General features: G+C 47.1%; 1 protein-coding gene across 1 annotated transcript in view; it reads left to right on the plus strand.

Annotated features, from left to right (window-relative positions):
* pstpip2 (proline-serine-threonine phosphatase interacting protein 2) overlaps window positions 1–19,414 on the plus strand; it is a 113,108-nt gene that overhangs the window by 24,821 nt on the left and 68,873 nt on the right. Inside the window, exon 2 of the mRNA XM_033034370.1 lies at window positions 16,191–16,291. Within this exon, the coding sequence (XP_032890261.1) occupies window positions 16,191–16,291 (101 nt within the window). The remainder of the gene's footprint in view (window positions 1–16,190; window positions 16,292–19,414) is intronic.

Raw genomic sequence — 19,414 nt, forward strand, 5'->3', positions numbered from 1 at the left:
TCCGTACGGACAGCACCCGAAGTCCGAATCGAACCCGGGTCTCTGGTGCTGCAAGGCAGCAACTCTCCCGCTGTGCCACCATGCCGCCCGGGTTGTTGATTGTGTGGAAGGTAGCCTTAAGGGCCTGTCCCACCAGCATGCGACTGCATGCGTCTAGCGCGACCAAACGTGGTGGCTTGAGGCGTACGGGGCCGGTCCCACTTCCAACCGCAGAGCCGTCTGGAGTTGTGCGGGGCTGGTCCCGACATCATACTCACCAATCAGCTGGACAGGAGGCGGGCTGACTGAATTTGGGCGTCGCACGGCGTCGGGCGGTTACGTCATCACGCAACGGTGCGCCGGGCGGTGACGTCATCGCGCAACGCCATGCGCAAGGCGTACGCCGTCAAGATGCTGGGTATGGCGTCAAGAAGCTACGTACGGCGTCAAGACGCTGTGTACAACGTCGAGACGCTGCGTACGGCCTCAATGCGGCTGCGGGCCGACAGGCTGTTGTCGCGCGGAATTTTTGGACAGTGTCAGTTTTTCGGAGCCCCGCGCGATGTCGGGACCAGCCCCGCACAACTCCATACGCCTCCGGCGATCGAAGTGGGACCAGCCCCGCGAGGCCGTACGGCTCAAGCGACCACGTTAGGTCACGCTCGCCGCATGCAGTCCCATGCTGGTGGGACAGGCCTTTTAGACTGCAGGGACCTATGATGTGTTGGTGACATTTTCTTAAAAAGGAAAATGGAATTTAATCCAGACAAAAGTGAGGCGATGCATTTGGGGCGCAGTAATGTAGCTAGCCCGTGTAATGTAGCCAGCCCGTACACCATGAATGGATCTTGTCTTGCTGTGAATTGAGGAACAGAGTGACCTTGGAGTACAAGTCCACAGATCCCTGAAGGTGGGCAGCACAGGCAGAAAACATGACCAGGAAGATGTATGGAACACTGGCCTTCATTAAAAAGCACAAACATCGCTGGAGAACATGGGCAGGTGACGAGTCCCTTCTTATGCCTTCATTAGTCAGAGCATCAGTTGTAGAACTAGGGAGGCAATGCACCAAATTTATGAAACCTTGGTCAGATCTTAACTGTGGTCACAATGCTAAAGGAGGGATGTAATACCATTGAAGGGAGTGTAGAGGTGATTCACAAAGATGTTGCCTGGGATGAATCATTTTGGGTATGAGAAAGAACTGCAGAACTTAGTTCTGTTTGCCCTGGAGCAGATGAGGTGAAGAAGGGACATGTTTTACTCAAGATTCCAGCATCTGTAGTTCCTTGTGTCTCCATTTTACTGAGAAATCTCAAAGTGAGCCTACTTTGAAGATGTTCTCCTCCTCGAAGAAGGCTCCCGACCCGGAACATCGCCTATCCATTCCCTCCGCAGATGCTGCCTGACCCGTTGAGTGTTTTACTCACGATATCCCTGCTCCTGCACTCAGATCCTCATGCAATGATGGCCCATGGCCATGAAGCCGCGCCGGGTCGTTCCAACCCCGCGACACGGGCTAGAGAAGTCGCGTTGCGGGAGCTCCGGAAAACGGTCTCTCCACCCGGACCCGCGAGCTCCCGATACCGCAGCAGCGAGTCACCACCGCTCCCCACGCTCCGAGGCCGGCCAGCCCCACGATGGTAAGTCCGCAGCTCCGCAGGCTCCGTGACTGGAGCCCCTAGGTCGTTCAGGCTGGAGGCCGCTCCACGGTGCTAGGCCCCAACGGCAACGGAGACCTGACAGGAAAAAGGTCGGGTCTCACGTACAGGGAAGAGATTTCCCCTCCCCCCGCCCCCCACATATACACAGTTAAAAACACTAATAAAAAACACAAACAACTACATTTAACTAGACAAAAAATGTTCACTATACAAATACCTTTCCCATTCTAAGCTGCCAACTGATGCTTGTCTGTCATTGTATTACCTGAGCTGTTGTTGGCACTTAGTTAAGCACTGGGATGGGAAATTGTCGTTTATGATGACACATTGGGAAAACAAGCAGTTGGATTAAGCAATTGTAATTCAGAAACTCACCTGCTTTGGTATGCAATGCAGTTTGACAGCTTTGTCTTCAGGCCTGTTTGACTTCCCTTTGACTGTTATATTGCTGTGATATTATTGTTGTGCGTGTTCTTGGGTTTGGCGCATGGCCTATGATGAGTCAGATTAAAATTTTCACATACTTCCTTGAAGAAAGCAATGTGCACGCTTCCTCCTCAGCCATGTTTAACTGCTTGTAGATGGACGCAAAGTGCTGGAGTAACTCAGTGGGTTAAACAGCATCTCAGGCGAAAAAGGATGGGTGACGTTTTTGGGTCTGAAGAAGGGTCCCAATGCGAACGCTGAGTTATTCCAGTACTTTCTGTCTGTCTTTGTTCTTTCTGACTATTTTCTGGCATCCTCAATGCACGGCAACATGTCACTCCCAATACCATTAGGGGTGGCACAGTGCCGCTGAAGTAGGTTGCTGCTTTACTGCACCAGAGAAGCAGGTTTAAACCTGACTACGGGTGTGGTCTGTATGGAGTATACCTTCTCCCCGTGACCTGCGTGGATTTTCTCCAGGAGCTCTGGTTCTCTTCCCACTCCAAAGATGTACAGGTCTGTAGGCTAATTGGCTTGGCTTGGTAAATTGTTCCTAATGTGTGTAGGATAGTGTTAGCATGCAGGGATTGCTGGTCGGTGTGGACATGGTGGGCTGAAGGGCCTGTTTCTGCACTGTATTTCTAAACTAAATGCAACCATGTGCTCTAATTTTAAATAATAACGTCCCAAGTGGCATCTTGGAACATAGAACAAAGAAGGGTGCAGCACAGTAACAGGCCCTTCAGCACATAATATCTATGTGGAACATAATGTGACCACCAACCTATTCCTCCATTCCTCACATATGCATGTGCTCATCCAAAAGTCTCTTAAATGCCACTATCATATCTGCCACCACCACCACCACCACCACCACCACCACCTGGCAGCACATTTCAGGCCCTCATCACCTTCTACGTAAGGAAAACATGGCCTACGCATCTCCGTTAAACTTTCCCACTCTTACTTTACAGCCATGCCCTATAGTATTTGATATTACCACCCTGGAAAATAGGTTCTGACTGTCTACCCTTTCTGTGCCTGAGCTATCTATCTATATTACTAAAAGTCTGTTCTTGACCGGTTTTGGCCATCTGTGCTGCGATTTCCGAGAGAATGCCGCCACCTACGGCCGTCATTTTGGGCCACCTTGCTCAGAGCCCCCCTCCGCCGCATGTGTGCCGAGGATTTTTCCCGTCGATTAAAAATGACAGAGATATTAATGTTTTTACAAAATTCCCCATTCTCTCTGCTGCCCCTGCTGGCGGCAGGGGGGGGAGGGACTATAAAACCAGGAAGTGGTGTGCCTCACTCACTCTTCAAGATGGAGGAAGGCAGAGGGTCACGTTTCTCTGAGCTGTGAATAAGACTGAACCCATGTCTACTCAAATGTAAGTGCCCTTAGTGGTTCTAAAATGCTTGCAGAATGTGTCTATTGGTTCTAAAGCTTGCAAAAAAAGTATCTATTGGTTCTAAAGCTTGCAAAAAGTGTCTATTGGTTCTAAAGCTTGCAAAACAATGTCTATTGGTTCTAAAACTTGCAAAAAATGTCTATTGGTTCTAAAATGTCTACTGGTTCTAAAGCTTGCAAAAAGTATGTCTATTGGTTCTAAAGCTTGCAAAAAGTGTATATTGGTTCTAAAGCTTGCAAAAAGTGTCTATTGGTTCTAAGCTTGCAAAAAATGTCTATTGGTTCTAAGCTTGCAAAAATATGTCTATTGGTTCTAAAGTTTGCTTGCAAAAAAATTTCTATTGGTTCTAAAGCTTGCAAAAAAATATCTATTGGTTCTAAAGCTTACAAAAAAATGTCTATTGGTTCTAAAGCTTGCAAAAAAAATGTCTATTGGTTCTAAAGCTTACAAAAAATGTCTATTGGTTCTAAAGCTTGCAAAAAAAAGTCTATTGGTTCTAAAGCTTGCAAAAAAAATGTCTATTGGTTCTAAAGCTTGCAAAAAATGACTATTGGTTCTAAGGCTTGCAAAAAAATGACTATTGGTTCTAAAGCTTGCAAATAAATGTGTCTTGAAATTGAAAGGCACTACTTACTGCATATGGTGGCATGAGGTTGAAAGGCACTACTTACTGCAAATGGTGGCTTGGGAGCTTTGGCTTGAAGTTGAAAGGCACTATTACTGCAAATGGTGGCTTGGTTGCTTTGGCTTGACGTTGAAAGGCACTACTTACTGCAAATGGTGGCTTGGTTGTTTTGGCTTGAAGTTGAAAGGCACTACTTACTGCAAATGGTGGCTTGGTTGCTTTGGCTTGAAGTTGAAAGGCACTACTTACTGCAAATGGTGGCTTGATGCTTTGGCTTGAAGTTGAAAGGCACTACTTACTGCAAATGGTGGCTTGGGTGCAATGGCTTGAAGTTGAAAGGCATTACTTACTGCAAATGGTGGCATGAAGTTGAAAGCACTACTTACTGCAAATGGTGGCTTGGGAGCTTTGGTTTGAAGTTGAAAGGCACTATTACTGCAAATGGTGGCTTGGTTGCTTTGGCTTGAAGTTGAAAGGCACTATTACTGCAAATGGTGGCTTGGATGTGGCTTGAAGTTGAAAGGCACTACTTACTGGAAATGGTGGCTTGGGTGTGGCTTGAAGTTGAAAGACACCACTTACTGCAAATGATGGCATGAAGTTGAAAGGCACTACTTACTGCAGATGGTGGCTTGGGTGCAATGGCTTGTAGTTAAAATGCATTACTTACTGCAAATGGGGGCGTGGGTGCATTGGCTTGAAGTTGAAAGGCACTACTTACTGCAAGTGTTGGCTTGGGAGCTTTGGCTTGAAGTTGAAAGGCACTACTTACTGCAGATGGTGGCTTGGGTGTAATGTCTTGAAGTTAAAATGCATTACTTACTGCAAATGGAGGCGTGGGTGCATTGGCTTGAAGTTGAAAGGCACTACTTACTGCAAATGGTGGCTTGGGAGCTTTGGCTTGAAGTTGAAAGGCACTACTTACTGCAAATGGTGGCATGAGGTTGACGGGCACTACTTACTGCAAATGGTGGCTTGGGTGCATTGGCTTGAAGTTGAAAGGCACTATTTACTGCTAATGGTAGCATGAAGTTGAAAGGCATTACTTACTGCAAATGGTGGCATGAAGTTGAAATGCACTACTTATTGCAAATGGCGGCTTGGGAGCTTTGAAGTTGAAAGGCACTACTTCCTACAAATGGTGGCTTGGGTGTGGCTTGAAGTTGAAAGCCACTACTTACTGCAAATGGTGGCTTGGATGCATTGGCTTGAAGTTGAAAGGCACCACTTACTGCAAATGGTGGCATGAAGTTAAAATGCATTACTTACTGCAAATGGTGGCTTGGGTGCTTTAGCTTGAAGTTAAAAGGCACTACTGTAAATGCACTTACTTCCTGTTTGCACTGTATATTAATTTTAGATAAAACGTTACCACATACGGCTGTGATTTTTGGCCATCTTACTCAGTCCCCCTCCGCTGAGCAGGTGCAGAGAATTCTTCCCATCAATGAAAAATAAAAGTGTTATTAGTTTAAAAAAAAATGTTGAGAATCTCTCTCCTGTCAATCACTCCATGAAAGCCACACCTTTTCCGGTGGGGAGGGGGAGGGGGAGGGGTTATAAAACCCGGAAATGTGGGTGTGGCTCAGTCTCTGCAAGATGGAGGAGGGAGAGGTCACGACTCGCTGTCTTTAGTGGCTTTGCACCCTACTTCAAATGGTATGAAACTGCACTTGAATTTGGTGGCCTTGCACCCTGCTAGAAGTGGTAAGAAACTGCACTTGAATTTGGTGGCCTTATACCCTGCTTGAAATAGAATTTTAAGGATTAGCCGTGAGTCAACTACCAGCCCACCAGCCGTGAGTGAGTTGCCAGCACAACAGGCTTGATTGACTGAGACGCCAGCCCAAGAATTCATTTGGCGCACAATTTGCATACTAGCCCTCTGGAAACCAGTCCCTTCAGCCCACAACACCCATACTAGCGCTCCAGAAAGCCCCCCCCCCCCCCCCCCCCCCCCCCCCCAACTGGCCACGAATATTAGAATTGGTGGAGAGGTGGAATCTTGCGTTGGATGACCAGCCCTCCTGTGTGATGCTGGGACCCAACGGGTCCCACTTAGTCTAGTATTTTTATATACTTCTGTCAGGTTTCTCCATTACCTTCTACGTTCCAGAGAAAACAATTAAATCTGTCCAACTACCCTGCAGCTAATACCTTCTAAACCAGGCAGCGTTGTGGTAAACCTCCTCTGCTTCATTTCTAAAACCCCCAAATCCTTCTTGTAATGGGGCGACCAGAACGGCCCTCAATACTCCAAATGCAGCCTAGGGCGGCACGGTGGTGCAGCGGTAGAGTTACTGCCTTGCAGTGCCAGAGACCCGGGTTTGATCCCGACTATGGGTGCTGTCTATAGGTATGGTGTTTGTACGTTCTCCCCGTGACCGCGTGGGATTTCTCCGAGATCTTCGGTTTTCTCCCACAATCCAAAGATGCACAGGTTTGTAGGTTAATTGGTTTGGTATAAGTGTTGATTGTGTCCCTAATGTATGTAAGGTGGTGTTAATGTGCGGAGATCGCTGGTCAGTGAATGGCCTGTTTCCGCACTGTATCTCTAAACTAAACTAACCAAAGTATCATTAAGCTTAGCAAAAGCCAATTGCAAGCCAGAAAACAAACTGGCTCTCTCTCTCAGGTACACAAAATTGCTGGGGAAACTCAGCGGGTGCAGCAGCATCTATGGAGCAAAGTAAATAGGCGACGTTTCGGGCCGAAACCCTTCTTCAGATGTCTGAAGAAGGGTTTTGGCCCGAAACGTCGCCTATTTCCTTCGCTCCATAGATGCTGCTGCACCCGCTGAGTTTCCCCAGCAATTTTGTGTACCTTCGATATTCCAGCATCTGCAGTTCCCTTTTGAACACTGGCTCTCTCTCTCTCTCTCTCTCTCTCTCTCGAGATTCTGCTGGTTAGATGGAAATATCAGCAGATCTCTGCCTATTCATGTTGTGTTCGATAAATCACTGGATTCGGATAACAGTTTCGATTCACTCAGTAATTTATTACACTACTAAATGAGGCACATACACTCGCGTATCCTCGAACATCCCCGAACGCACTCACAAACCCCGAGTATACAGCAGAGCACACCGCAGGGTGTACCTACACACACTCACGTAAACCCGGAAGCACTCGCAAACTCATCAGAGCACGCCGCAGGATGTTTTGTTCTTGATCACCAGACGCCGTTCGCGACACGGTCCAAGGTAGAGGTTCTCTCACTGAAAGGGCACCCAGCACCAATCTTTCTTATCAGAGCAGACCGCGCCACTTCCCCCTCCCCGAGCCAATCATAAGCCCCCCCTTGTCTGCAACGTTTCTGCGCTACTAGTGGCAGGGGGCACGGGTGGTCTACTCAACTATTGCTGTTGTATAGTGTTTGCCAACGTTAAGCTTTCCAATAGAATGGCATGGAAAAGGCTGCGTTCCCAGACAATGATCACAGGTGCGTGGAGATTACGCATCTGGAAACTTGTTTTCAAGAGGCTATAGAATGTAGGGCTGCCAACTTAGCTGATAACTCCATTCATAGTTGGCTTTCATTTGGATTTCAGACCAAACTTTCAGATTAGACTAAATCACTTTAATCTTTATATAAAACACGACTGTCTTGTGATCACTGTGTTACTGAAAAACTTAAGGATTTAATTGGATACTTTATGGAAGTTCATATAAATAACGTCCATAGATATCCCCTTGTTCGTTACTTTGGTTTATCCCTGCACCTATGTCATGAGCTGGGCTAGTCTTTTATTTGCACTGCAGAAACAAATTCCACTGGAAGTATATTGATATAAATTGTATGTTGCCAACACAGTTCACCATCTTCATTGCGACAACCATCCACATTATCCAGGACCACCTACCCCCAGGAATCAAAATCGTCTACAGAACAGATGGCAGACTTTTCAATCTTGCCCGTCTCAAGTCTATAACTAAGACATCTATGAGCTCCCTCGAGTTCCAATATGCAGGCGACAACTATGTTGCAGCTCTCTCAGAAATAGACAATAGACCGTAGACAATAGGTGCAGGAGTAGGCCATTCGGCCCTTTGAGCCAGCACTGTCATTTAATGTGATCATGGCTGATCATCCCCAATCAGTGCCCCGTTCCTGCCTTCTCCCCATATCCCCTGACTCCGCTATCTTTAAGAGCCCTATCTAGCTCTCTCTGGGAAGTATCCAGAGAACCTGCCTCCACCGCCCTCTGAGGCAGAGAATTCCACAGACTCACCACTCTCTGTGTGAAAAAGTGTTTCCTCATTCCCGTTCTAAATGGTTTACCCCTTATTCTTAAACTGTGGCCCCTGGTTCTGAACTCCCCCAACATCGGGAACATGCTTCCTATCTCTAGCGTGTCCAAGCCCTTAACAATCTTATATGTTTCAATAAGATATCCTCTCATCCTTCTAAACTCCAGAGTGTACAAGACCAGCTGCTCCATTCTCTCAGCATATGACAGTCCCGCCATCCTGGGAATTAACCTTGTGAACCTACACTGCACTCCCTCAATAGCGAGAATGTCCTTCCTCAAATTAGGGGACCAAAACTGCACACAATACTCCAGGTGTGGTCTCACTAGGGCCCTGTACAACTGCAGAAGAACCTCTTTGCTCCTATACTCGACTACTCTTGTTATAAAGGCCAACATGCCATTCGTTTTCTTCACTGCCTGCTGTACCTGCATGCTTACTTTCATAGACTGATGTACAAAATCATCTACAACAGATCCTGACTGCCTTCAACAGTGCATACACGAAACTTGGACTTATCATCAACTCCAAGAAACATAGAAACATAGAAACATAGAAATTAGGTGCAGGAGTAGGTCATTCGGCCCTTCGAGCCTGCACCGCCATTCAATATGATCATGGCTGATCATCCAACTCAGTATCCCGTACCTGCCTTCTCTCCATACCCTATGATCCCCTTAGCCACAAGGTCCACATCTAACTCCCTCTTAAATATAGCCAATGAACTGGCCTCGACTACCCTCTGTGGCAGGGAGTTCCAGAGATTCACCACTCTCTGTGTGAAAAAAGTTCTTCTCATCTCGGTCTCGGAAGACTCAGATTATCTACTAATCGTCACCAACTGAGACAAATCGGAAAGAACCATCAATTCAACCTGGTGAAAAAACCCTGGAAAATGTGGATCACTTTTCGTATCTTGGATGTCACCACTCCACCAATGTCGACCTTAATGATGAGATCCAACATCGTCTTAAGTGTGCTGGAACAGCTTTTGGACGTCTTCGAACGAGAGTCTTTCAAAATCGTGACATCCGAACAGACACCAAAATGTTAGTGTACAAGGTAGTGGTGGTTCCAACGCTCCTGTATGCATCAGAAATCTGGACAACATACCAATGCCATCTGGAAATACTTGAAAAGTTCCATCAACGATGTCTTCGAATCAGAATCAGATTTTATTCGCCAAGTATGTTTTGCAACATACAAGGAATTTCACTGGCCAGCTTAAATACAGAATAACACCAGAAAAGGCCTAAATATCAGCTGGGAAGACAGAAGAACCAATGTCAGTGTGCTGAATGGAGCAAAAGCATCTAGCATCGGAGCCTTTGTCATCAAGCACCAACTAAGATGGGTCGGTCATGTTGTTCGGATGGAAGACGTGTGTCTACCAAAGCAAACCTTCTATTCCCAGCTTAAAGAAGGCAAACGTAAAAGAGGCAGACAAAAGAAGAAATTCAAAGATGTCTTAAAAGCCAGCATGAAGAAATGTGCAATCGACATTGACAATTGGGAAACCAATGCCAAGGACAGGAAACTCTGGCGAATCATCATCCAAGAAGGGACAGCGACCTTCGAAGCCAAGATATGCGCAGAATTAGAAGAAAAGAGAAGAAAACGGAAAGAGAGGCAGCAACAACCAAAACCCGATCTGCCAACTGGAATTACCTGTCTTGAATGCCGAAGAACTTCCAAAGCCAGGATAGGACTCCTAAGCCACCTGAGAGTCCATAAAAACAACAGAACGTTGACCATCATCCTCGACCTGGAGGGATAGCCACGACGGATGTTGCCTGGCTGGCTGTATCTAACTATGTATCTTTGGAACATCCGGTGGCGCTGTTGCTAGCTGCCTCCGCCTTCAGTCCGGTATCTTTTTGTTATTTTGTTATGTTTGAAGTGCGTTTTTTGTGGGGGTTTTTTTGTCTTTATGTGGGGGAAGAGGGTACGGTAAGGGGGATACCGTCCTTCAGTCGCTTCCTGGAGAGGATGTGACTATTGTTCGAGTTGCGTCCTCGCCCCCCCCCCCTCCCCACGGCCTACCTACTGGATTGGCGCGGCCATTCCTGCCGGGACCGACCAGAGCTCCAGCAGCAGCAGCGGCACAGCGTTGGATACATCGCGGAGCGGGCGATGCCTTACCGGGGATCGCCGTTTGGAGCCCCGGAGTGCTGGGCCTGCTGCATCGACATCGCGGAGCTGTGGTTCGCGGAGCTCCCAACGCGGGCGGCGCTGACCAACATCGCAGTCCTGCGACTCCGCCCGGCTCGGCCTGTGGACTCGGGAGCCGCGGACTCCGGTGGGAGGTGGCTGATCTAGAGGTCCGGGCCGCTGAGGATGTTCTCCGTCGGGGTTCGGCGTCGGGGTTCCATCGTTCCCAGCGAGAGGGCCTGAGCATCAGGCCACCCGTGGCGACGACTGCAGGTGCTCGGGAGGCCCCGACCACGGGTGAACATCTGGGAAGATCGGCGGGGAGGCTGGCTGGACTATGGTACCTTCCTCAACTTTGGTGCCGCTGTAGGGCTATGTTGTGTCGTGGACTTCTGTGTTTGTGCTTTAAAAAAAAAAAAAATTAATTATTATTTATTTTTATGTTACATGACTGTAAGGAAAATCCATTTCATTGTCTCTTATGAGATAATGACAATAAATTGAATACAATACAATCTTTCAGTACTTGGAATGTGTTTTTGGGAAGCTTCACTTGGACTGTGGTATCATAATGGTAACTTTTTAGTTTGGTTCTATTAGTGGGTGACATGGCTGTTGTATTCATCAAGCCTTTCTGCCCCATGTGAGTCTTCTCTTCCTCTCACATCGTGCACCATTTCTTTCTATTCCTCTTTCTGCCATGCACTCGTGTAATTTCCTTTTTTTTAAAAGATGTTTTCTCAATTGTATTCCTTTCCAGTCTGGTCTGCATTCTTACTTCCTTCTTAGTAAGGATTTGACTAATTGCGAACTTTGGAAGAGGAAGAATGAGGATCCACAATCCTGTCTTCATTTGACGGGCCGGTAGTGGAGAGAATCAAAAGCTTCAAATTCCTGGGCGTGCATGTCTCTGAAGATCTGTCCTGGACCCAGCGCAAAGACAGTCCTTCAACTTCCTTAGAAGATTGAGGAGATGCGGAATGTCAACAAATACTCTCTTGGGCAGGTGTACAGTGGAGAGCATATTGACTAGTTGCATCACAGCCTGGTTTGGCAACTCGAATGGCCAGGAACAAAGTAGATTGCAAGAAGTCGTGAAGATTGCCCAGTCCATCACCTGTACTGACCCCCCCCCCCCCCCCCCCCCCACCATCAAAGCGATCTACAAGAGTTAAAAAGCAATCTACAAGACTCTAAAAGGCAGCCAGCATCATCAGAGACCCACATCGCACTGACCACACTGTCATTTCACTCCTGCCATCGGGAAGAATGTACAGAAGCCTGAAAACTAACGTCCAGGTCCAGGAGCAGCTTCTTCCCTACAGCCCTCAGTCTATTAAACACTACAACCTCCAAATAAGCTCTGAACCACATAGACTTGGGATGTTCTTTTTGAATTCAGAGTAATATGTTTACGTACATGTGGCGTTACTACAAGTAAGAATTTTGGTGTTCTGCTTCGGGACATGTGCCAATAAATCTCTCTTGACTTGTCCTAGTTTGTGGGTTAGATTCTCCCATAACTGAATACTTTTGAAGAAAGTTGATGTCTGGTGGGTTCAGAGTTTTATAATCTAAGAATATGATGCTCTATACTCTGGTCTTGTTAACTAACAGAGTTGCTGGCTTCACATGCCAAAGAAAGTACAATGGGCAATTCTTGTAAAAGTAAATGTGGCATTTGTCAGGCGATTTCAAAATTAAATTGGATTGGCACTTCAGAGAGATGAATACATTTAATAGTTATCTGTTGCTGTTGCGTCTAATGTGCCTGCAGAGCTGCAGGTAACAAGGTTTTCATTGGAGACTTGAAGACTGAAGATGTTGGTCAGTGTGGGCAAGGTGGGCTGAAGGGCCTGTTTCCACGCTGTATGACTCCGACTCTATGATGTTCTTGGGTTGGAAGCAGTTTGGAGAAGGTTTACAAGTCTATATCTGAAATGAGTAGGTTGCCTTATGAAGTGAGGTTGGGCAGGTTAGGCACCGAGGTTACGAGAATGTTTCTAGGACTAGAGGGACTGAGCTACAGGGAGAGGTTAAGAAGGCTGGGACTCTATTCCTTGGAGCACAGGAGGATGAGGGGTGATCTTATAGAGGTGTATAAAATCAAGTGAGGAATTGATCAGGTCCCAAAGTCCCTTGCCCAGAGTAGACAAATCGAGGACAAGAGGATATAGGCTTAAGGTGAAGGGTAAAAGATTTAATAGGAATCTGAGGGGTAACCTTTTCACACAGAGTGGACTATCCAACATTTAAGAAACAGACAGGTACATGGATAGGATAGGTTTGAGGGATATGGACCAAGCGCAGGCAGGTGGAACTAGTGTAGCTGGGACATGTTGGCCGGTGTGGGCGAGTTGGGCCGAAGGGCCTGTTGTTGCACTGTGTCACTCTATCACTCTATCGGTCCACTGGAGTTTAGAAGGGAAAGAGGGGACTTCTCAAAAGATGCAGGATCTTGAAGAGATTTGACAGGCTGGGATGTAGAATGAATGTTATCTTTTGTGGGAGATTCTCAAATTAGCGATCACTGTTTAAAAATAAGTAGGATGAGGCAATTGATTTTTTTCTCTCAGAGAATCATGAGTGAGGTATTCTCTTTGTCAAAGGGTAGGAGAAGCAGAAGTCTCAATATATTTTTGGAGACAGACAGAGGATGAAAGAAACATGGAAACAGAACAATAGGGCTTGTGGCCCTTGAAGCCTGCTCAGTCATTCCATATATTAATGGGCGATCATCAATGTCAATATCGTAATGCTGTCCTCTTCCCCAAATCCCTCGCTGCCTTTTGTGCCTAGCAATCCATCTCCTTAAATATAATCAGCAGCTTGCCTCTCCAGCCTTCTGTGGTCGCGGTTGCTGTGGGTAGAGTTAGAAACAGGCCCTTTGGCAGGCTGGGCCTATGCCGGCCATCAGGCCTTTTTACTCATCCCACTTGTCTGTATTAACTCCATATCAATCTAGGCCTTGCTCAGATCCCTGTCTGGATGCCCCTTACAAGTTGTTACGGTTGCTGCCTCCAGCACCTCCTCTGGCAGCTCATTCCAGATACCGACTACGTTTTGTGCAAACATTTTACTATGGCACTGACACATCAACCACTTGCCCAACCCGATTTCCTCGGAGGAAGTCAAGTGTAGCCCTTGCTTTGGTAAGGCCATCTGCAGTACATATTGCTTCAGAGAACTTTCCTGGACATCCTTGACAAATTGTTAGCTCATCTCATTCTAAGATGGTCTTTGCACCATTATGCTCTTCTTTGTTCCCACCAGCCCCAGACTCCCCACTCTACTCCCTGCTCCTTTGTTATTAGTAACTTCAAATCTTCAACCTAAACATGTCAAACTTAACAAAGCCCTCCCTCTGTTTGATAAAATCCTCCAAATCTGCAACGATTGAACGGGGGGGAGCTGGAGAAGTTGGACGTGAGGAGCAAGGCCTTGAAGGTCGGCTGCAGGAGGTGACCCCGGGACACAAAGATGGCCGGGAGAGGAGAGGGATTTTGGTTTGCGGGCCGATCCAGTCAAGGGCGATGGGGGAAGGCCCTGCAGGAGCCTGGGGTTTACCTGGTTCAGGACGTACTCTAGTGGGCCGAGCACGCAGGCAGACCGGACTTTGGACATGTCGTCAAAACTTGGCGATGCCTGCATGTGAAAATAGGCAAAAATAATTTCACTGTAGTTGCACAGTGCCCCATCAAAGAGGTAGACAGTGCTGATGACCCTCGGACGGTCCTTGATTGGACATTGCTGGCTTTACCTTGACCTAAACGTTATTTCCCCCATCATGTATCTATCCACTGCAAATGGTTCGATTGTAATCATGCATTGTCTTTCCGCTGGCTGGTTGGCACACAACAAACGTTTTTCACTTCCGCGGTACACGTGGCAATAAACTGAACTGTAACCAGTTGCACATGTGATAAATAAAGCACCATTGAATGATGCCACAACAACAAACTTTTTCTCTAGGTTTGCATGATCAAGGAGCTAATAGTTGACTTCGGGAAGGGAAAGGCAAAGATCCATGACCCTGTTTTCATTGGCTGGAGAGCGTCATCGACTTCACGTTCCTGGGCATTGTATATATATGAACATCTGTCTGTCCTGGGCTCCATACATTCATGCAATCACAAAGTGCCTCCTCTTCCTTAGAAGATTGAAAAGATTTGGTTTTGTTGATGAATGCTCTATTGAACATCTTCATTACTACGGCAGAAAGCAGACTGACTGGTTGCATCATGGTCTGTCTTGGTAACTCGAACGCCAGGAATGAAGGAGGTTATAGAGAATGGTGGGCACTATCCAGTCCATCACAGGTACTGACTCCCCCCCCCCCCCCCCACCATCGAAGGGATCTATAGGAGACACTGCCACAAAAAGACCCCCAATATCATCAAAGACCCGCACCACCCGGGCAGTGCTCTCATTTCTCTCCTACCATCAGGAAGAAGGTACAGGAGCCTGAAAACCGTGATCACTAGGTTCACTATCTTCTTCCCAACAACCTTCAGGTTCTTGAACCCAGCAACTCTTAACCGCTACACAGACACAAAGTACTGGCATAACTTAGCAGGTCAGGCCTATCCCACTGAGTTACGCCAGCACTTTGTGTCTGCCTTTGGTATAAACCAACATCTGCAGTTCCTTGGTTGCATATTAACTTCTCAGGCCTGTCATTGGTCGCAAAAAGGGCTTCAGGTTTTGCACTAGAATTTCGGTTTATTGAATTTTAAATATATATCGTACATTATCTATGTGCATTGCGTTTACGAGCCTGTTATGCTGTTGCAAGTAAGAACATCATTGGTCCATTGTTGGTACATACGACAATTAAACACTCTGGGCTGTTGAGAACCCAATGGCGGTGCTAAAAATGGGATTATTGGAGGAGGTTGTGAGTGAAACCCTGTTGCTCATTTGCTGCTCGAACAGAACTTCCTGGCAGCGACACATGGCTGTTCCCATAATCAGTGGGGCCATTGACGTGGAAGGGAATGTAATGCTTTATTGTCACATGTGACTAAGCACAGTGAGATTCTTTGCTGCATACACAATGTATACAAATAGCAGCCACCAATGGCACTGGCAAAGTTACAAAGCACGCCGGCTCCTCCTTTTGTCCCCCCCCCCACGGCGGTTCCCCCCACACCGGGTCCTCCAATATTCTTCCTCCCCCGCTCACATGTGTGATAGCCACATACCTGTAACGCAGGGGAAAAGGTGGTTTGGAGGAAGGATTATAATTCAACAGTCTTAATAGCTTTAATAGCTAAACTGTTTTAGGGTGGCACAGTGGTGCAGCGATAGAGTTGCTGCCTTAGCGCCAGAGACACTGGTAGGATCCTGACAGTGGGTGCTGTCTGTACGGAGTTTGTATGTTCTTCCTGTGGGTGCTCTGGTTTCCTCCCACACTCCAGAGCAGTGCAGGCTTGTACATTAATTGGCATCTATAAATTGGCCCTAGCGTGTAGGATGCGAAACTGGGATAACATCGAACTAGTGCACGGGGATCATTGGTCGGCGTGGACTGCAGAACCTGTTACCATGCTGTGTATCTAAACTAAACTAAGCTAAGCTATTAAAATTATCTTTATTTTTAAAGTACTGTTCCTTTAAAGAGTTCGTTTGTGTAGTATTTTTCTCGATTCTAATTATTTTTAATTTCTTTCCTGGTTCCAGAGCACTGACATAACCAGCACCGTTGGCTATGACAATCTGATTCAGCACATGAACGATGGAAGGAAAACCTGCAAAGAGTTGGAGGATTTTATCAAACAGAGGTAGATCTTCATTAAGATTTGCACGTTAAGGTTGTGGGTTCAACGTTACAATGGAGCAGGGAGGAGAGTGAAGAGTATGTAGGAAGGAACTGCAGATGCTGGTTTAAACCGAAGATAGACACAAAAAGCTGGAGTAACTCAGCGGGACAGGCAGCATCTCTGGAGAGAAGGAATGGGTGATGTTTCGGGTCGAGACTCTTCTTCAGAGTGGAGAGTCTCTGGCTGGTGGGAACAAAGAAGAGTATAAAGGGTCTGTCCCACCAGCATGCGATAGCATGCGTCTAGCGCGACCAAACGTGGTCGCTTGAGGCGTATGGCCTTGCGGGGCTGGTCCCACTTCGATCGGCGGAGGCGTATGGAGTTGTGCGGGGCTGGCTCCGACATCGCGCGTGGCTCCAAAAATCTTGCACTTCGAAAATTCCGCGCGTCAACGGCCTGTCGGCCCGCAGCCGCATCGAGGCCATACACAGCGCCTCGACGGGCGTACGCAGAGTCTCGACGCCGTACGTAGCGTCTCGACGCCAGACACAGCGTCTTGACGGCATACGCCTAGCGCGTGGCGTTGCGCGATGACGTCACCACCTGGCACGCCGTTGCATGATGACGTCACCGCCCGACGCCATGCGACGTCCAAATTCAGTCGGCCCGCCTCTTGCCCAGCTGATTGGTGAGTTTGACGTAAATTACGCCACGCGCGAACGTTGCGCGTACTTAGAGCGTCCTTACCACGAACTTCGCTTCCGTTTGGTTGCGCTAGAAGCATGCAATCGCATGCTGGTGGAACAGGCCCTTAAAGGGGCAAAGAACCATCAGCTTGCTTGTTTGTTTTTCACCAGCTCTCCTCTCAACAGGTACCTTTCTTTCTGGGTCATGACCTTGGTAAACGAGGACGCACCACATTCACAAGCTGCTCATAGCATTTCACCAGCCTACTTAGTAAAACTTGTCAGGAACAAAATGTAACTGCAGATGCTGGTTTACATAAAAGGACACAAAGTGTTGGAGAAGTAACTGTGGGTTAGATAGACAGCACAGCAAAGGTGGGTTAGATAGACAGCACAGCAAAGGTGGGTTAGATAGACAGCATCTCTGGAGAATATGAATAGGTGACGAAGATAGGCAGAAGATTCTGGCGTAACCCAGCGATCAGGCAGCATCTCTGGAGAAAAGGAATAGGTGACGTTTCAGGTCAGTTCCCTCCTTCACATCTGAACCCGAAAGATCACCTGTTGTTTCCATGGGTGGGAGAGTCATGGCCTCAGAATTAAAGGATGTTCTTTTAGATAGGAGATGAGGAGGAATTTCTTTAGTCAGAGGACGGTGAATCTGTGGAGTTCTTTGCCGCAGAAGATCTGTGGAGACAAAGTCAGTGGATATATTTAAGGCAGAGATAGATAGATTCTTGATTAGTACAGGTGACAGAGGTTCTGGGGAGAAGGCAGGAGAATGGTGTTAGGAGGGAGAGATAGATCAGCCATGATTGAATGGTGGAGCAGACTTGATGGGCCTAATTCTACTCCGATCACTTATGATCTTATGATTTCTCCAGAGATGCTGCCTGACCTGAGTTACTCCAGCATTTTGTGTCTGTCTGTATCTCTAAACTAAACTTCCTGTTTTGTGCAGTGTCTACATCATATACATGAGACCTTCAGCTTATTGCCTGCTCGCCGCTGAATCAGCTTTTCACTTGCTGCTTTCGATTTTTACTTCACTTTTCCAGATGCAATCAACACTGGCAGGGCCAGCAATTGTTGCCTGCCACTAATTGCCCTTGATCTATGTGGGTGGGTGGGTAGGTTTGGAGTCACTTGTAGGCTTGACTAGATAAGAAAGGAAAAATTTCTTCCATAAAGAACCATCTTGAATCAGTTTAAGAAGGAACTGCAGATGCTGGAAAATCGAAGGTAGACAAAATTGCTGGAAAAACTCAGCGGGTGAGGCAGCATCTATGGAGCGAAGGAAATAGGCGATGTTTCGGGTCGAGACCCTTCTTCAGATGGGTCTCGACCCGAAACATCGCCTATTTCATTCGCTCCATAGATGCTGCCTCACCCGCTGAGTTTCTCCAGCATTTTTGTCTATTTTGAATCTGATCAGTTTTAACGACAATTTTGTCATTTTAATTGAAACCCCGGATTATAAATTGAGTTTAAATTCATTTGGCTCAACTTGGTCAGCATGGGCAAGTTGGGCCGAAGGGCCTGTTCCATGCTGTATGACTCTTCTGCTACTCTGTTGGAGTCGAGCTCGATTAGGGTCTGGTAATGTAACTCTGCTCTCTGGTCAGCAGTGGTGACACCATGTTTCACCTCGCTACCCTCTGATGGACGACAGTGCACGGATAGAATGCGGGTCCCGGCTTGGCCTTGGTTCCAGTGGTGGTGCAGCGGTAGAGTTGCTGCCTCACAGCGCCAGAGACCTGGGTTCGATCCTAACTATGGCCGCTTGTCTGTACAGAGTTTGTACCTTCTCCCTGTGACCTGCATGGGTTTTCTCCAGGTGCTCCGGTTTTCTCCCACGTTCCAAAGACGTACAGGTTTGTAGGTTAATTGGCTTCTGTAAATTGTACACCCTAGAGTGTGTAATAGAGCTAGTGTATGAATGATCGCTGGTCTGCATGGACTCGGTGGGCCAAAGGTCCCGCTCTTTAAAATAAAACTATTTGGTAGTTGCAAGCAGCCTCCACTTTTACCTATTAAACTCTCCCAGAAACTTCAAACACGATCCCCTCTCACTTTTCTAAGCTTAATGAGTATTAGCCCAATCTAAACTCCATTTAATTTTCTCAGCAATTAACCTTGTGAGCCTTCTCTGCACGCCTTCCAATGCAAGCACATCGTTAACTGTCGAGACCAAAACCGCATGTAGTATTGCATGCACAGTCTCGCCAGTGTTCCGCAAAGTTGCATCAGAACTTCTCTATCTCTATACTCCATGCCCATTCCAATGAAGGCCAAAGTGTATTTTTGCCTTTTAATTATTTCTTGCACCTTATGCTAACTCTCTGCATGGAACTCTGGATTCCTCTGCATTGCAATATTTTATACCCTCGTTTCATTTAAATAATAATTTACTTTCAGCACATGGCGCAGAAGTAGAGCTGCTGTCAAACGCCAGAGT

Source organism: Amblyraja radiata, chromosome 1 (assembly GCF_010909765.2).
Source record: "Amblyraja radiata isolate CabotCenter1 chromosome 1, sAmbRad1.1.pri, whole genome shotgun sequence".
In the NCBI taxonomy this organism is placed as follows: Eukaryota; Metazoa; Chordata; class Chondrichthyes; order Rajiformes; family Rajidae; genus Amblyraja; species Amblyraja radiata.